This window comes from Dasypus novemcinctus, unplaced genomic scaffold, assembly GCF_030445035.2.
Source record: "Dasypus novemcinctus isolate mDasNov1 unplaced genomic scaffold, mDasNov1.1.hap2 scaffold_189, whole genome shotgun sequence".
NCBI lineage: Eukaryota > Metazoa > Chordata > Mammalia > Cingulata > Dasypodidae > Dasypus > Dasypus novemcinctus.
Window position 1 is genome coordinate 409,322 of NW_026688167.1, and position 19,436 is coordinate 428,757.

General features: G+C 42.0%; 1 protein-coding gene across 2 annotated transcripts in view; it reads right to left on the reverse strand.

The window, feature by feature from the left end:
* The window catches only part of GLRA1 (glycine receptor alpha 1), a 93,373-nt gene extending 74,588 nt beyond the window's left edge, over window positions 1-18,785 (reverse strand). The window contains exon 1 of one of the 2 annotated variants that reach the window (XM_004453452.3): window positions 17,811-18,785. In XM_004453452.3, coding sequence (XP_004453509.1) covers window positions 17,811-17,866 — 56 coding nt within the window. In that variant the 5' untranslated portion in view covers window positions 17,867-18,785. The remainder of the gene's footprint in view (window positions 1-17,810) is intronic. The other variant, XM_004453451.2, reaches the window with a different exon arrangement.
* Between the last annotated feature and the right edge of the window lie 651 nt (window positions 18,786-19,436).

Here is a 19,436-nt window from a genome sequence, read left to right on the forward strand (position 1 = left end):
GAGGGATATGAGCAGGCTGGAGCAGGTCCAGAAAGAAAAAACCAGGGTGGTAAACAAACTTGAAATTGACCTGTAAGGAATAATTAAAGACTGTGTGTGTTTGGCTCTGAGAAGACCAGCAGAAAGGATCATTCTTTACAAACTTCTGTTGGGCTGCCAGGGGAGAAGAGGGATCCAACTCTACTAAATAATATTTACTACCCATTCTTGAGCATGTCTATTTTCCAGGCACTGAGCTAAGCCCTTTGTTTTTATCATTTGATTTCCCTTTCCAAATCTCTAGGAAGTAGGTGTTTGTGTTCCTATTGCACAGATGAAGCCATTGAGGCTGGATAGGAGAAGTGACGTGTTTGAAAGTTACATGGCTAGTAAGCAGCAGGGTAGGAATAGAACAAGATCTGACTAATTCCTGAATTTGGGCACCTTCTCCAACAGCACACTGACATGTTCCATGACTGTGACAAGGACTGCTGAGTGGGGCTTTCAAAGTGGGGGTGGGAGGGTGGCTTTCTGATTCATGTGAGGAAACATTATTTTGATCATTAGTGCTACTCCACAATGGAGGCCACCTAAGTGAGTTTCTTGTCATTGGAAGTGTCCAAGTAGACACTGAACTTTTCCTCAGCAACATGCTGTAAGGATGAGTCAGCTGATGAGTGGGCTAGGATTGTGATTTACTGCTTACTTGTGTGACCTTGAAAGTTGCTTAATCTCTCTGAGCCTCATTTTCTTCACCTGTAAGTTGAGAATGCTATCTAACTTTAGAATTGTTGGAAAAGAACACAGGTAAATTGCTAAGCCAAGAACCTGGTATTCAGAAGTTACCCATTATACATTGATTAAATGAATAAACAATTACCTTTGTTCTTTCTGCTTGTATCTGTGGCTCTCATTTTTAGGGTGATTCTATCTACTCACTCCTTCACTGGGCTGAATTCCTGATTTGAAGATGTCACCCCCAGAATGAGTATTTTATTTCACTTCTGCAGAGGAAGGTTCCAGTCCGGCTCCGTTTCCTCAGGTAAATGATAGATTAGACTTAGATTGAATGGGGACAGTTGGAGTAATCAAAAGGAAGGACTTTTAGACTGAGGTCTGAAGTAACAGAATAGATATTATTGGGAGAGAGATTAGAATAGTTTTACCCTATTGATCAATTATTAGAAAGGTTTGATGAAGCCCCTGTGTGTCCACATGGCACCATGTGCAGCAGGGATGGCTGTTCAGTTGGAATCACCGTCCTTGCCTTCAAGGGCGCATTGGCCCTCTCAGACAATTGTGAAAAGGTTAGACAATAGAACTGGCTGTCATTCTGTGCTGTAGACTTTGGTTTGAATTATAGGCCCTGGGCAGTGAAAGAACTGATGCTCAGAGGTTGGAGATGATGAGTTTGTAAAATCTCCTTGTGGCCTGGAGTTTTTTTACCTTATAAGATCTCTTTCTGGCCTGGAATTTTCTCTGGCAGTTCCTAGGATTGTGCTGTGATGATGCAGTTGTAGCTCTCTTGGCCATCTTCTCTAGTCATTTCCCCAGATATCCCCCAGATCCTGGAGTGTGCTAATCCATGTGGGTCCTTGTCAAGCCCAGAGGAGGAGAGGCCATGCCTCAGAGGGGCCTCTCCACTGCCCTCCTCCAGGTGCCTATTCTGTAGACATCAGCCATGAGTCACACCAACATCAGCCACGGGTCTCACCATGGAATTGCCTGCTTGAGGAAAAAGCATTCATTGCTGGAATTCTGGATGTCTTCTCTTCTGGAAAGATAAGCAGACTCTTTCTGCTTTGGAAAAATGTCTTCCCTCCTTTTTCTTTTTCCTTCCTCCTTTCATCATTTGCTTCTCCCTTTCTGGTCCCATCTACTTTTTCTTTTCCTTCATTTGTTTCTGAATCTTAGAACAGTGGAGCTAAGAGTGATTATAAAAGTCATCCAGTACAGTCTACCCATCTGTTTTATAGATGAGAATACTGCAGTCCAGAGGGGAGAAGGGCTTTCACACAGTGGTTCTTGGCAGAGCCCAGAGGATACCTGTGATAAGTTCTCCTCCCACTTCTATTACTCTTTTTGCCTCCCCATTCCTCTACTACTTGATTTTTTTTTTAATTTTTTTATTTTTTATTGACTTTGTAATAATATTACATTAAAAATATATATGTGAGGTCCCATTCAACCCCACCCCCCACCCCCCCCTCTCCCCCCCCCCAACAACACTCGTTCCCATCATCATGACACATCCATTGGATTTGGTATACTACTTGATTTTTAATCCTTCTTGTTTCTTGTGCAATATTGTTTCTTACTCTTGCTTGTCTCTTCATAAATCCCATGGTGATAATTGAAAAGGAAATCAGGACCTTGGGTATCAGAACTAAGGTCAAGTTGTCCCTGCTTCTCATTCTCCACTGAAGGGGCTGTGATTGGGGTGAGCCCCTCAGTTTTCTTCTTCAGAGACTCTATTCCCTTAACCCTATGTCACCATATCTCTGGAGGGGTTTGCTTGGTATTTTTATGCATATGAAAACTTTGATACTGGATTAGCAAGGTCGCCTACAGGGGTTCCTCATCAGCAAAATGGATATGTTAATAGAACATACTTTATAGGAGTGTTATAAAGATTAAATGAGTTAATGCATTCAGAGCTTTTAGACACTTCCTTTTATACAGTAGGTTTTAAATACATGTTATCTGCCAATATTATTTTAAATTATGCGTATTGTTATTTAAAGGAATTCCTGTCCATAAGGCAAAAGATTGAGAGTTGCAGATGTCATTCTAACATAAGAAGGGAGTAGACAAATATGCATATAGCTCAAATAGATTCTTATTGGTAAATTAGGCAAAGGGTGACCTAACCCCTACCTACTGACTGTGTCCACTTTTTATCCTAAAGCACCATCTTCTCTCCAACTATTTGAATACAAATAGCAGCCCAAGTCCATGACTCATACTGAGAAAGAAGCCTTTTGGGACTTAAAGGTAGAGTTAGGCCATGCTCAGAACTGATCCAGTATATTAGTTTCCTGGCTACTAAAGCCAATACCATACGATGTGTTGGTTTAAGCAACAGGAGTTTATTGCCTGATGGTTTTGAGGCTAGAAGAAGTCTAAAGTCCAGGCATCAGCACTACAATGCTTTCTCCCTGAAGATCATGGCGTTCTGGGGTGGCTACTGGTGATCCTCGATCTTTGTTTTTTTTTTGTCACATGGCAACTTCTTCTTTCTTTTCCAGGTTCTGTAGACTTTTAGCTTCTCCTCCATGTGACTTTTTAAAAATATTCTGGGGCCTTCTCAATAAGGACTTCAGTATTAAGATTAAGATCCCATTTTATCTCAGTTGGGTCACACCTTATCTGAAGTAATTTCATCAAATATCCTATTTACAATGGGTTCACAGCCTCAGAAATGGCTTAATTTTAGGAACATGTTTTTTCTAGGGTATATAACTCTAAGCCATCATACCCAGTTTGACAAGTCCTTCTGGAATTTTCCATTTTTTTTCTAAAGACAGTGTCTCAGATGTAATAGTGGAATGCAGTATTTTCCAAATCAAAATCAGATCAAATCATTAGTTTTGCTAAATTTATGTAGCTTACTTTTAATTGGATTTTTAACTTAAACTTTGTCAGTATTATTAACAGAATTGGTAAATTCTGGAACCCAATCCAATAAAATTATTAACTACTAAAATAAAAAATAAATCCTGTACCACTGAAATTCATTTTGCACACTACCAGTGGAATATTCAGATTTTAGGGAAAAATGTCCTGGTGATAAGAGACCTGGAGTCGTCAGACCTTGTCTGGGCTGGGGACTAATTCACTGGTAATTTTGGACAAGTTCCTTTCCCAGTGGCCTCAGTTCTTCTCTGGGAATTGGAGGGATAGGGTCAGATAATTCTTCCCACCTCTAATTTTTGTTATTTTTATGAGCAGGAGGATTTTAAGAAATTGCATGCTAAATTGACTAGGGCTCCAGTCGCCCTGATTAGGACATGTCTCATCCATAACACTGTTCTAAAAACCCAAGTCTCTGATATAATGCTGGCCTTCTATTTTTCCAGTGACATTTTACTTCCAGCACAGTGACTTCAGTGGGAAAAGGAACTTCCATTTGCTCAGAAAGTTCCTCTAAACATACCAGACAGTGTCAGTTTCTAGGCCCATTTGGAGTTGGAGAAAATGCAATCAACTTGGCACTGGTTCACATCATTCCAAATGTTTTTTTCCCCTACCCGGTACAGGTTATCTTTTATTAAAGTGGGCTCCCATATTGATTGTGTGCCCATGCTCTCTGACATTGTGGTTTAAAATTCATTTTTTTTTCAGCTTTCAAAAGCATATTTTTTTCCTAAACATTCACACATTACAGAAATATTTAATGCAGAAAGTGAAAGTTCCTTATAGTCTCATTCTCAAGAGATAACACTGTAGAAAGTTTTGCATCTGTTTCTCTAACTTCTTTTCTCATATGAGAACACTAATACAGTTTTTTAAAGGTAAAAGTGGGATCCTACTGTATATGCTGTTTTGTTACTTGCTTTCCTCTGCATTTAATCATTTACCCGGACATTTCACACTGTTCTTCAGAGAGTGAGGTCACCTGCTTTTGGCACTGACTGGCTGTGTGACTTTGGATGAATGACTGTTTCTCTCAAAGTTTCAGTTTCCACACCTGTAACAAGGGACAGTCTTCTCTGTCTTGCTCATTCCATCTCATATGGCTTAAGGTTCAAGTGAAGTCAAGTGAGATAATGGGCACATGCGGAAGTGTAGGTGCCCCGGGCATGGACTCTCTTGAACCATTCTCTGTTCTATCACCCTATTTTATTGAGTTTCTAGTTCTTCTACTCCCTAAAATCATATAGTCCTCCAAATTATTGATTTATTTCTATCTTCCTCTCTCTAGATAGATGAGAGCTGATGTGTTCTGGTCATCTATCCCTAGAACTTAAGAACATTTGCTGGCCTATACTAGGAACTCAATAAACATTTGTTGGATAATGGACAAAGTATCACTTCCAGCTGGATTTCCCAGTGAGAGGAGGCCCACTGGGAGAGAACAAGGTAGAGCAGGCCTGGGCTGAGCCTAGGTAACAGGGTAGATGGTTGGCCCACCTGGTGTCCTTGAGTTTGACATCTTTGAGCCCGCCTGCTCTGCAAGCCTTTTTTCCCTGTCTGCATCACTCTCTTTTGGCACACTTTGCCACTTGGTGAATTAGTCATTCTTTATGGCCCAGTTTAAATGTCCCCATTCTTGAAATTGTCTCCAATTGTCTTTCCACAGAGTTAGTTAACCTCTTTTTATGCTCCTTCAAAACTTTGTGCCTGTCCCATTTTAACAGTAGCTATAACGCTTATTCTGGTTTGCAAATTTACTATGTATCCTGTGCAGTGCTAACACTCCACATGCTTTTCCCAATTTAATCTTTATGGCAATTTGTCAAGGAGGAATAATTGTAATTGCCATTTTACAGATGAGGAAAACTGAGGCTTGGAAATCATAAAAACAATCTTGCTACAAAGGCATATAGCTAGCAAGTGGTAGAACACGAATTCCAGAAAATGTTTGATTGATTCTCTAGCTAGATCTTTTAACTGCTGGGTCTTCTAGGGACCAACTTAATTTAAGAATTATGCAAAGATAGCTGAAAGGACCCATGGTCTTTACATAGTTCAAACTCAGTTTAGGGATGGAAAAACTGAGGCTCAGTTACAAAGCCAGTGAAATACTCACAAGGGGAGAAAAATTTTGTTCTAATCTTTAGGCTGTTGAATTTTGAGGCTTCATGGATGATTACATCTTTTCTAGGAGGTGTAGGCTTTTACATTCCAAGGAATATTCAATGAATTCAAGCCCTCTCTCTGGGTATGATATAATTTTTTTATTGACTCCTACAAAGTTTTTTATCCCCTTTTTTTCCACTAGATGTTTTTAGGTGACATCTAGAAAACTACCTGCACTGGAATCCAAGATTCCTGCACAATTAAAACCATTTTAGAAACTTCCCCTTGTTCTGGGGAAGGCACCTGTTTGCAGGTCTGAGTCATGGTGAAGATATATTATCTCAGAAGTGAATTTGGCCCAGCAGATAGGGTGTCTGCCTACCACATGGGAGGTCTGCGGTTCAAACCCCGGGCCTCCTTGACCCATGTGGAGCTGGCCCACGTGCAGTGCTGATGCGTGCAAGTGGTGCCCCCGCGTTGGGGAGCCCCATGAGCAAGGAGTGCGCCCGGTAAGGAGAGCCGCCCAGCGCAAAAAAAGCACAGCCTGCCCAGGAATGGTGCTGCACACACAGAGAGCTGACACAGCTAGATGACACAACAAAAATGAGACACAGATTCCGGGTGCCACTGACAAGAATCCAAGTGGACGCAGAAGACCACACAGCAAATGGACACAGCAGAGAGCTGGGGGTGGGGGGGAAGGAGAGAGAACTAAATTAAAAAAAAAAAAAAAGAAGATATATTATCTGCAAAGGCTCAGATGTTTTTAGAGACCCAAAGTTTGGACATGCCCTGCCAGAGAGGAAGTGTAAGGTTGAAGAACTCAGTACAACAGCTAAGAACCAGGGCTTTGCTGCCATGTCTAGCTCACACTGTCACTGTGACTCACTTCTTGGAGCAAAAAGGAGTCACAGTAAGACACGGCAGTGCTTTGGGTTTTGCTGGCCTGAAGCCTTCAGATTCTGAGCTTCTGCAGAGCCAGTGATGAGGATGGGAGCAGGCAGGTGAGGACAAAGTAATTCAACTGAACAAGCTCCACTATCTAATGTGCATGAACCAGTAGAACACTACAAGGGGAGTTGGAGCAAGTTGAAAACTCTGGGGAGCACCAATGATGTGTCCCTTGTCTTCTTGGTCTTTCACGTGTACCAAGAAATTCACTTGGTTCCTAGCCTTTGAAGGCCTTACAAGCCAGAGAAAATTAGAAGAACACCCAAATGTATGTAAGGCAAGTGGAAAAAATGGAGTGCAAAGGAGAATGTCTACATTTCCAAGGGGATATAGGCAAGAATACACCCAGTTGGAGGTAGGGACAGTGGCAATCCAGGAGATGCTTCGTGAGGAAATGGTGGTGGAGAAGGGTATTGAGGCATAGATAAGATTTCAGAGAAGTAGAGAGAGAATTAAAACTCATTAAAGGCTTTTACTCTACAAGAAAAGTGCTTGAAATGTACAAGGTCCTACAGCAAGGAAGTGACAGGATTCAAAATCAGAGCTTGTTGCCATGCCAACCAGAAATGAGGTGAGGGTTCTCCTCCAACCCCCAGATTTATGGAGGGAAAAAGGAAGACCGTGAGTAAAAGTAGGGGTGAGAATAGTGAACATATTACAGGAACCAATGAAAAATTCCGTTTGGGCTGGAGTTTGATTTGTGTGAAGTAAAGGAGCTGGAAATGGAGGTGGGGGCGGTATTATGGCAAGCTGAGAGTTTCATGGCACACCAAAACTCTCAGTGGAGGGCAGCACAACCTAAAAATTAATGAGATACATCTGTATGTACACTGAAAAGATATTGATGAGAGTGAAAAGCAAGTTGCAGAACCTAGTGTTTAGTGTAATCCCCTTGTATAAAACAGAAACTGCTTATTGTTTTATCACAGTGGTTAAATGCTTTCTGAAGCCAGACTGCTTGGATCCCAATCTGGAAATTCTAAGCTGTGTGATCCAAGAAAAAATCACTTAACCTGTCTGTTTTTCTCATTTTATCATCTGCAAAATGGAATGAATATACTTTATATGTACTTTATATGTACTCTATAATATTGTGCCGAGGATTAAATATATTAACACATAGTCAGATCTTAGAAAAGTGCCAGGCACATAGTAAGTACTCATGTTTTTGTTATTATTGTGTAAATAAAATCATTTGGAAGGATAGATATCAATCTGTTAAGTGCTTTAGCCTAGGAATTGAGATTTCTGGGTATTTTAGTTTTGGGTAGTTTAGTTTTGTATCTCTCTATTTCATATAAATATTTTACAGCAAATATTGTAAAAATAAGACAAAATGAAACAAAACAAAAAACAAAACCAGCAGGCCTATTTTAGAAGCTGGTGTTAGGAAAGTCTATTTCTACAGGATTTTTCCTTCTATTAGCAACAGGCCTGCTAGAGACACATTTGGAGGGGTCTGTGGTTCGTTCAGGGAGCTCCTGGGAATAGGTGTCTAAGGAAGCATTGTTTGGGTCCCATAGACCACATCTGGAGTAAAGCCTCTTGTTTTAATGAGCGCTGGCCCAGACCCCCTGCCTTCCCATCCTGCCCCTCCACCCTCGTCTGGACTGGGCATGGTTTCCTGGCCAAAAGATGTTCTCAGGAACCCTTCAGGTCTGCTTAGGGAGTGGAAAACCCGGGGCCTGTGGTGAGACCTCCAACCTTGCCAGCTGTGCTGCCTCTCTAGGCGCCCGTAAGGAGATCCTTAACAAAGGGATGACGCGGGCCTGGGCAGCTCCATTCTGTGTGTGAGGGTCGGAGAGTGAGACCTGAAAGGTCTGTGGTCTGAGAACTAGGGGCCAGCGGCTTTTAAGATTCTGTTTCCTGGGTTAGAGATCACTCTGCCCTTCTTTCTGACCTTCCAACTCAGAAGTTTTCTCCCATAATCCTAGACAGCTCTTTTAAATGAGTGATTCTGGTCTCCAGGCAGGTGGGGCGAAGAAGAAGGGATGAATTGCAGTGGTCCATCTCTGCCCATATGCTTTCATGATGCGGGCGGAGTACAATATCCCTCCTATGTGGAAGGTAGAAGTTGAATTCTCATATCTGCTTAAGGATGTATGTTAATTTTTATCTGAAACCCTTTATTATCTGGAAAAGCAAATCCATCTCTTCTCTGCCTCCATCTCCCTTATCTAGTTCGGTCTCCTCCTTTCACCACCCTGATTCTTGGAGTAACAATGGTAGCACAGTGTTTAAAAGAGCGTTATCTGGAATCAGACCTGTATTTGAATCCTAGTTCTGCCTCCTACTAGTTATCTGGCTTTGGGAAAATTATATAACCTCTTTAGGCTTCAGTTTTGTTCCCTGTGTAATGGGGATATAATAGTACTTACCTCCAGATTTTTTGTGAAGACTATGAGATGAGTCACATGATGTTGCACAGTACCTAGTATTCGATAAACACTCGATAAGTACTAATGGTTATTTTTAGAAAATTGTGGCAGTGAAGGCTGAGCTGGAGCATCAAGAGGCAGGGCAGAAGAGAAGGTTCAGGAAGAAAGGAATGTCTGCCTCCAGTATCTATTACCATATTACCATAAAAGATACTCATGCTCTGTGCCCCAGCAATTCCATTTCTTGTTATCTGTCTGGAGAAACGTCATATGTATTTACAAAGATGTAGGCACACTGTGATTATTGCAACACTTATGGTTAGGAAGCAATTGGTACATTTGTATCAGAAAACACTCTGCAGAGGATAAAACCATCAGGTGGAGCAGTATGCCTCAAAGGTAAGCTTCCCAAGACATACTGATATGTGAACAAAGCAATTGTTGAATTATATGGGCAATATGTTTCCATGACACAATAATATGTATATTTCTGTAAATATATATGTGTTTGTGTTTGAATAAAAATTTATCCAGAAGGATACCCCTTAAGGCAATACAGCTGAGTGGGACCTGGGATTGGATGTGGTTATCAAATGGAATTCTAGGCATAAATCTAATATTAGAATTCCTTAAAAAGAGAATGTATACATATACTGTACAATTAAAAGTGATCAAAAGCAGAAAAAGAAATGCCTATCTGAACAAGAATGGGAAAAATATGACTGTCAAACCAAAGACTGGTGAGAAATTCCCAGTTCTGCTCACCTAGGCTTCATCCCACCCCTGTACCCCTTGGCAGAAGGTGAAGCCAATTAACCTGGTACCTGCAACAGCTCACAGGGGCTGCAGCTTTAAGAGCAATAAACATATTGGAGGGGCAGTGTGGTGAGCTTGGAGCAAGTAGATCTGTGTTTGAATCCTGACATTACCTTGAGATTAACAATACGGCTTTAGGTGAGTCACTTTTCCTCTCCAAGTCTTAATTTCCTTAAATCTAAAATGGAGAAAGTAACCACTATCCTGTATCTATATTTAAAGGTGATCAGGAGGTTCATGGAATTGTGGATGTGAAATAGTCTACAAACTGTGAAGTACTTTTGTAAGAGTACTGCAATTCTGCCTGGCAGTGAGGTTTGTGACGCATTCCTCTGGAGCTGGGGAGTGTTGCAGAACTGAGCACACAGCAATAAACACGCAGTTCTCACAAGGCTGAAGATCATAGCAGCTACTCTCTTTGATGTATAAGATACTGAAATGATTTGCAGAAAGGCCGATAGGTCAAATTCATGGAGAAGGGAGGACATGGTCCTGAGGTCAGAGCGATGGTAGAACGGGGTAGCAGTCTCTGAACATCTGGGAGATCTAAGCAAGCCTCTAGTTATGCAAGGTTGGTAGTATCATATACTCAAGGTTAGTGAGATCAACCTTGGAGAAATAAACCACAGATCACCTCCTCTGACCACTAGATTCACCTCCTCTGTCAATCCCAACAGACTCTCACTTCTGTGCCCCAGAGCCCCGTGGTGCCAGGTTTCAAAGCTCATTCCTCGCGGGCCTCTTCCCTTTTATCCAGCATCACACAGTCGGGTTTCCCAGCTGTGTAAATGAAAGCTTTTGGTGCACTAGGAGTTCAGGGATGGCTCCCTGTGCAACCCTTCTCGAGGTGAGAGTGTGTTTGTGTTTATGAGGGGGAACAGTATGTGAGAAGACTGATGAAAGGGGAATACAGTGGTAAGGTCCACAGCATATGGGCTCTAGGGAGGACATGCAGTGGAATAAGTTTGGCATATGTGCATGGTTATGTATGGCTTTGCAAGTCCTGCAATTCACTCTATTACCTTGAGAAAGTCATTTATTCTCTCTGAGCCTCAATCTCCTCATCTGCAAAATAATTGGTTTGGTCTATGTCAAGGGTCCCCAGTCAGAACCACTTAGTGCCTTGATACCCAAACGCTGGGTCTGTGGAAGCATCACCATCAACCGAGGGATGTTACAGACATCCTGAGTTAGAATCTCCATTTTTGATGAGATCCTCGGGTTGAAAAGCCCTAATTAGAGAATCTTGTTAAAAATACACATTTCTGGGTCCCCGTTCTGGGAGATTCTGTTTCAGTAGTTTGGTATGATATTTGGGAATCTGTATTTTTGACAAGTCCCACACAGTTTGGTTTGAGAACTGTTGAATTATAGGACTGGTAAGGGCTCTTCCTGCCTTAAGACTGATTTTGTTGATACTTAAGAGTCTCTGGAGGAAAGTGTAATTCTTTGAGGATGAATTAGTGGGGGAATTGAGGATGGATCTTGCCAGGATGAGAGCAAAATCATGTCTTTAGGTATCTGTGGGTTGCTCAGTATATGAGACAAGAGAGAACGCTGCCTAGAAGATGCTGCCTAGTTCACCTCTGGGATTAAAGACCGGCAGCTCCCCGTTAAGAAGGTAAACTCATTTAGCTCCGGACACTGAAAACAGCCAAATTCAAAGGCAGTGAGTGCTAATCTAATTGCACTGAATTAGCCTCGGGAAATTCAACTTCAGAAATCCACAAAGGGATCCTTTATGAAGGATTTCAAAAGCTTTGGGGCTTCAGCACCCCTCATAGGGGCTTGCCTTACAAAGCAGAGGCACTGTGTGGAGAAGCCCCTCTCCCTGGCATCTCAGAGCAGTGTTCTGTTCTAATGAGCTTTCTGAATGAATTTTCTGGCTGGCTCTTTGGTGTTTTCAGTTGAGCATTAGGCTTTAACGAGGAGACTCTCAAGGCTGAGAGGCCATCAGGGATACATGCCATCAGTCCTGTGGACATCATCATGCTGGTGGCCTTGTCCGTGGCCCAGTGCATTTTCTGGCAGGTCCTCTGGCTCTGACACTCTCTTATTCTGAGGATCTCATTTCTTAAAACTAGTCTTTTACATAACCAAGGTGATTTCCTTTTAATAATCCTTTGTCGCATTGTGCGTGTATATGTTCTTTGTTCAATTTATTCATCATCCAATCCATAAAGAAGGAAAAGAAAGGTACAAATGAATTTATGGCATGATCCAGAGAGCTTACAAAGATCAGGTGGTAATTTGGGAATCAGGAAAGAAGGAAACATAGGTATTGGGAGGATTTGTCTCTGACCTGCATTTTTTCTACTCTTCTGCAGCAAATTACAAATTTTAATCCACAAAAGAAGCTTGCATTTCTTCTGCATTCCTCCTGGGAGGAGGATTTCCTGTCTCTGCTTGCACACTGCCACTGACAGGGAGCCTCACTTCCTCTGACTCTGCCCATTGCATGATTTGACAGAGCTGCTAGAAAATTCTGAACTGTATTTAGTCAGAATTTGTGTTTTTAAAAAAATTATCTATCAATTTTACTTGAATTCTTCCCTTGGAGCTATATAGAATAAATCGAATCTAATGTTTCCTGATATGGGGTCCCTGGATACCCAGGGGGTTCATAAAATAGTAATCAGGACTCAGCATCCATTTTAAACATTTCAAAGACTCTAACAAATTGCATATTTACTTCTGACAAAGCACTATAGACTAAGTAAAAAGCATCACATCTTTTTTTTTTTTTTCCTTAGGTCTACTCAGTGTGGTGGCATTTTGTTATCCCTTGATGCTCAGTATTTCTGGTAATTATGTTTTTGAATAACAGAGATGGGGGAAATAAGTTGAGGATTAATGGGATTCGGTAAACAAATTTTTAAAAACATAGGCTTTATGAGGGAGAGAAACCCAACAGATTCATTGGTAAAATGTTTAGAAAACTTTGGTCTCTTTTCACATGCCATTTCAGATCTAGAAGGGCAGTGATCAGGTGCATGTTCTCTTCATACTAAGTGCTTCCTTGGGGGAACTGCCATATTTATGGGATCTGTCAATAGATTGCACCTCAGTTGGGATAATTCTCCAAAGAGTGATGTTGCTTACTGGGATCCTCAATTCCTTCAGACTTTTGAGCCTGAATATAACTCAATTTGCTACTTCTTATAAGAGTTAAAATATGCTACAATAGCTGTAATCAACACTGTGCTATCAGGGGAGAATTTGGTAGAGATAATCCTGGGCTGACACAGCTAAAAAAGATGTTAGAGAGTCATTTATCAAATATCTTCATATTGCAATTGGGAAAACTGAGGTCCAAAAAGGTCATGAAGCCCTCTCAAGGCCATGCCACTAGCTAAGTTCTGGAGCCCAGATTTCCTATTCTTTGGGCCAGGGCTGCATTGCTCATAAAGCATGCTTCAAAACCTGCAGAATAACGTCAAGATGGCCAGGCGTGGAGACAGTGCCATCCATCTTAAAAATCATTCTGGCTTCTGCCAACTGGTGAAGGAAATAAAGTTAATGATGCCCACGTAAATGTGATGCTGTCGCAGGAAGCACACACAGGCTGCCTGGAGGGGCGCTCTGCAGATCCTCAGCAGAGGGGAAAAGGTTTTAATGTACTTTTAAATGGAGGACTGTCTCCCCTTTCTGTGAGGACAGTGATGGTGATATTTGCCACCTCTGTCTTCCCTGCAGAGTTCCTAGTTTTGAATTGGACACATAGTCATGTGATAAATAACTGGTGAAAAAACGAAGGCAGAGTCACCACTGAAGCAAATTCATTCTGAGTCTTTGGGGATATGGGCCCCTGTCTTTGAGGAAGAACTTATCAGAGGCTGAGGGGAAGTTAGAGGTGTCTAATTCAGGCATTTGAGTTGATTCATGAGAAAATTGAGTCCCCACAAAGGGAAGAGCCTTGTCAAGATCATGGTGAAGGATGGGAGCAGAGCTGAGTCTAGAAGCACAGGCTCTCAGATCATAACCCAACTGTTCTTCCCAGTGCAACATCTTTCACAAGGTGCCCTAAAAAATGAATTACCTAAATATTCCCTGATATGTTATTACCAGTTTTGTCAATATCCAGAAGTTTTGTGTTGGTTCACAACCCCATTGACCAGCCCAGGGTCTTTGTCTAAGTTGTCCCTTGGAATTAAAAACCTGATGTTTTATTTTCTCTCTGTCATGGTTCTGAAGCCCAAGAAGGGGGTGGATTGATTGATGTTTGATGGGGCTTAATGTAAAATTGCCCTAGGGGGCTTCTTTCCATAGGAAAGAGTCCTTGGTCTATTTTCAAAACTCCTAGACTCTATAGTGCCCAAAATGCAAAGATAAGATTAGAGGCAGAAAACAGCTATATCACCAGGAGGAAAAGATCAAGATGGTCATCTATCCCCTTGGCAAGCCTGAGAACCAGGAAGCCAGAATCAACACCTCAAGAGAAAGTTCATTTACCTTTCAACTAGGTGGTTTTTCAAGACTGAGATATAGAATAATTTATTTGCCATGTTTCTTTTGACCCTAATGTGGATAGAAACATCTTCCCTTCAAGGTTTAACCTTTCTTAGTAAGCGAGTACCATACTCAGTACAAAACCCTTTGCAAGGAAGCATGTACTAGAATGGGGGCTGGAAGTGGTGCATGAAGAAAATGCAATCATCTTTTGGGAAAACCACCCGTTAATTAGACCTAGTACACATACAGGTATCTTTTCTCTTTTCTTTTCTTTCTTTCTTTCTTTTTGCTTTACTGGGTGCTTTATGTATTTCATGAGGGATATTTTCTTAAAGAAGTTAGATTTATCTCTTCATTATAATTAGGCATCAGAATATCTGATTAAAAAAACTTGGTCATTCTATATTAGTGGTTCTCAACTGTAGGCAATTTGTTCCCCACTGTCTGGAGACATTTTTGATTGCCATGACTGGGATGTGGGGTGCTATTGGCATCTGTAGGTAGAGGCCAGGGATGCTGCTAAACTCCTGCAATGAACAGGAAAGCCCCCGTGACAAAGAACTTTCCAGTTCAAAATGTCAGTAGTGCCAAGGTTGGGAAACATTGTTATATATCATGGGCCCATTTGAATTACTTAGAAGGCACAATAATTTAGGGGGACACTGGGCCCTTCTTAGTCATATACCTCTGTTAGGACTCTGGAAATCAAAGCCAAGTTCCTTTTGGCTTAAAAGGAGATTTGTAAAGAATGTATTTGTACCATAAAAAACATATATTTTCTTATTGATTTTGACCAATCCTCAAATGAAAATAAAGAAACAAAATTTAGGTTATTGAATCCTAGAATATTACTTAAGGAATTTTAGAGCCATAGCCTTCTAAAATATTGGAGCAGGAACTTCAGCCAAATAATCTCCTTTTACTTATGGAGACAGTTAATCAACACTGCAATGCTGTTTGTTCCCCAGGACCCTGTATCTCTTTTCCCCTCAGCTCTTTCTAAGGCTTCAGTTCATTTTCTGTGTCGGCACTGTAGGAGATTTCTGCCTCACTCACTTCAATTGTTGTTTTGTTTGTTTTGATGTCATTATTGCCATTTTGCTGGTTGTGTGCTGATGCTGCAGCACTTCTGTTATTGAGAAGCCTTCCTTCCCTGGGCCCCAAATTTCCCCAACAAAGTGAGCAGCTGGCATCATTTAATCTAAGCAGTACCTGTGTGCCTTAGATGACTGGATTGGTTCATTCCAACACGATGTCTGTCCTCTGGGGAAGAAGGGATTATTCACACAGAACTGCTAGGAAGCAGCCAGTCTCCATTGACCCCCATGTATATTCTAATGAGCCCTCAGATTTTAATACTTTTGTATTTTCACCTAAAATTTTTTAAAATTGAGAGATTAAGAAATGAAAATACCAGTTGAACAAAGGCAGCCTACTCACTTTACCTCCTTGAGATCTTTCTTTTTCATCTCCCTGGAAAAATTGTGAGGGTATTTCCCTAACTCAATTCCTATTTTCATTATTTTCATGTTTCAGAAGTAATCGTTCCTATATTTTGCAAGTGCAATGGTACCACCCCCTTTTCCAGCTCTTCATAGTCAAGACTCTTCTTTCATTAAAACACATGGAATTATATTCACATTCATTGTAGCTCATGTATGTTTTAACCTGTGTAGGGGAAAGAGATGTAGAGTGATGCTTCCTTATAGGCTACCACCAGTTTACTTGAAGAATTAACTCAACCTTATCAAAATGATTACAATGCAAATCTTTTAGAATGTATCTCCTTTTTGTGAAAAGCAATGTCTGGGAGAGGAAAATCAAGCATTGCAAATTGCTCATAAAGAAAAAAGGGTTAGGAGGGGATAAGATGTGCTGTGCTTGGTACTATTAATTTGCTTCTTAATCTCTTTGGTTCAGTTCTGTCTCTGGTAAGCCAAGCAGAGAATAAATTTGCATACAAATGTTACCAAATTTGCCATCGTCCCAGCATTTTGCACTACTACTACATGTCAGGGGAGAAAAGATCTAATTTTATTAAGTTAAGAAGACATTTCCTGCCCTTTCCTTCATAAACTAGCTACGTTTTGTTACATTTCACCAGGTCATGGGTTGTACTTTTTATTCTCACTCTCTATTTGCATTCTGATCTGTGGGCAGGACTGTGGCCTATCAAAGAATTATTTGAAATGGAGATTAGAAGCTTTATCATTGGGTATCTCAGAGAAAGGGGGTCTTTTTCTACCCAAAGAGAAAGGCATGAAGAGAGGCTCACATGTAGAACCTTACAATGGGTGTCATTCATTTAATCAACCAATGGATTAGTCAAATTGGTTCATATGTATAGTTTTCTGCAATGTAACAAAACAAGAATTATTTGCTGGTTTATGAGAGGAGAGGATAAGATTTGGTGGTTACTTATTTAAAAACAACCTGGAGTTGGGTTTTCAAATGACTGTTAATCCAATGCCTTGGTAAGACATGAGAGACAGGCATCTAAAATGAGTAAGATTAATGATTCCTGCAGGTCATAGAAGAAGAAGAATTTTTTCAATTCATGTAAATGGAATTTATCATAACCATCTCTGAATACAGCATGATTCACTCACTTATGAAAGGACTATCTATTTCAATACTTTCTGAAGAGGTGATTTTTCACTTTTCACTTGAACTAACATAAGTATGCAAGCCTGTAGGCAGAAAATTTTAACCTGGGAGACAATGAATGTGGGTACTCAGTTACTGAGTCAGGGATAGGCATAAATTAAGAAACAAAAACAAACCAGAATTGCCAATCAGTTCAGGATCTGCAACTGCTGGATTAACAAAGTAGAGTTTGGAAAGGTGGGGGGCAAGAAGAAGGAGTCAAAGTTTCAAAAGGAAAATATTTCCCAGTATCTATTCCTAAATAGATTCTTTGCACCAAAGCGAGGGCTTTACAAGCTGAGATTATTAATACCACTCATTTCCAAACACTAAACCTCAGTCATCACCCCTGCAGAAAAAGAAACAACAAAAAAGGAGAGAAAATGAAATGTTCTGTGTCCAGCGAGTTCGAGTGCAACCTTCTCCGTCACCGCTAGTTGTCACTTGGCTCCCAAACGCGAGAGCTGAGGTTTTCGGCACTGCGGTTAGAGAGAATGCAGTCCTAATTAAACTGAGTAACTCTTAAAGCTTCCCCTTAAAGTCCTCAGCAGAGTGTGAGCCAATATTCAGGGGGGCTGGGGGCCAGTGGTGAGGGGTGTAGCGGGTGGAAGAACAAACAAACAGCAAGAAACAAACAGCTGCCAGAGCAGCCACTGTCTCAGACCTCCACGCACAAGCCAGACACCCTGCGGGCGGCGGAGGGGGGAGGGAGGGGGATGAAGGACCCGATTGCAGCGGTATACAACACCCCCTCCCCCCAAATGAGGGGGCCTCGGACAGAGTCATTCTCCCTGCCTCTTCCCCCCATTTCCATCAGAGTGATGTGGTCAGTAGAAAATAGCATACCTGAAGAATACAATGGTCTCCCAAAGGTAGAGTCGAAGAGTATTGAAGCTGTACATTTTTCAGGTCCTTGTGCTTTGTAGTCCACGAGTTATGGGGGCAAAAAATGTTTCAAATTGGAACTTAGAAAACCAGCGAGCTATTGAAAAAGAATCCAGATGTTAAGAGGAGGTGGGACAGGGATATGGGGGAAGAGCCCCAGGGGAAATTGGAGCAAGGGATTATAAGGTACCACGGACAGCGTCGGCCGCGAAGCGTTTCAGCACCACGGAGAGCGTCCAGCCCTGCTTTTCAGGAGCGCGAAGAGTATTGCTGTTTGTTAAACTCCAGCGTGTCTGTTGGCTCCCTGCGGCGCTGGGGAGGCACCTTTGGGGGTGGGTATATTTTCCTTTTTACTCCTGTTTTTCTGTTTAAACGGCCAGCTCCATGCAAGAAAAAAAAATCTTCTGTGGAGATTAGAGCGCTAGCCTTGGACCGTTAGATTGGGCGAGCATCTTAGGTAGAGAGAGGGCTTTATGCCCCTGGGCTGGCCTGAAGGGGTGGGTTGGGGGTAGGGGCTAGGAGAAAGCGGTTGACGGCGCTGCCTTCAGTTAAATCCCAGGGAGAGTGCCAGGCTGGTGCATCGCGACTGAGTCCCGGAATCTCGTTCCCCTGCCTCAGACGTGCCCGTCTGCTGTCGCCTTGCGATTCCTGTTTTCTGCTCCCAGCCAAATAAGTTATGATCGCTGCAGGAAAGGTGTCCCATCGCTCGGGGCTGCGGGCATGAGAGAGCTCAGGACAAGTTTCATGGGCTGCCGGGGTCCATGGCGACCCCGCGGGGTTCAGGAGTCCAGAGGTTCAGATGCATTTCGGTTTTCTGTGCCCTCCCATCTTCCTTTGGCCAGGACTCCCTCAGATCTTCAGACTTTCTTACTGCATTAATTTAACAAACTGGCGTGTGGGGGTTGGGGGGGGGCGGTGGTCGATGGGAGGGGGTGGAGAGAAAAAAAGGGGGAAAAACTCCTTAGTATCTTCAAACCCTTCCCACTCGCGGTGCTCATTGGCCCGCGGCTGCAAAAACCAGATCCTCTCCCGGAATTTGGCCAATCGCGTATTAGACTCTGGATTCAGTTTAACGCTTAGTGTGCTGGAGGAGATCTGCGCCCCTTCAACTCTGAGTGTGAATGGTGGGATAGGGGAGGTTATGGAGTTAATCTTTGGAGCGCTCTCAAAATATTTCCTTGAATTTTAAACAATGTTGGTGTGTGTGAGTAAACCCCCCCCCCCCCCCCCCCCCCAGTTCAGACGTGCTTCTTGGCTCAGTTTCTCATTTTAAAAGGGTAGAATTGAACAGGATCCCTGAGTTTCTTTTGAGCTCTGAAGTTAAAATATTTGGCCCTGGAAAGAAAAGAGAGGTTTTCAAAAAGAAGTCTGGTCAATGATAGATATATTGTAGCTAGAAAATGCAGGAGAAATTCCAGGGTCACCGCACAGCACCCTTTCTGGAAATAAGGAAGATATACCCTCTTCTAAGAGGACAGGAGACAGTTTCACTCACATCTTATAAGAGAAATTGTGCCTTGTTCCAAATTAACGGCTGAGCCAAGTTGTACACACAGGTGTCCAGTAATTACTACTCTCTCTCTCTCT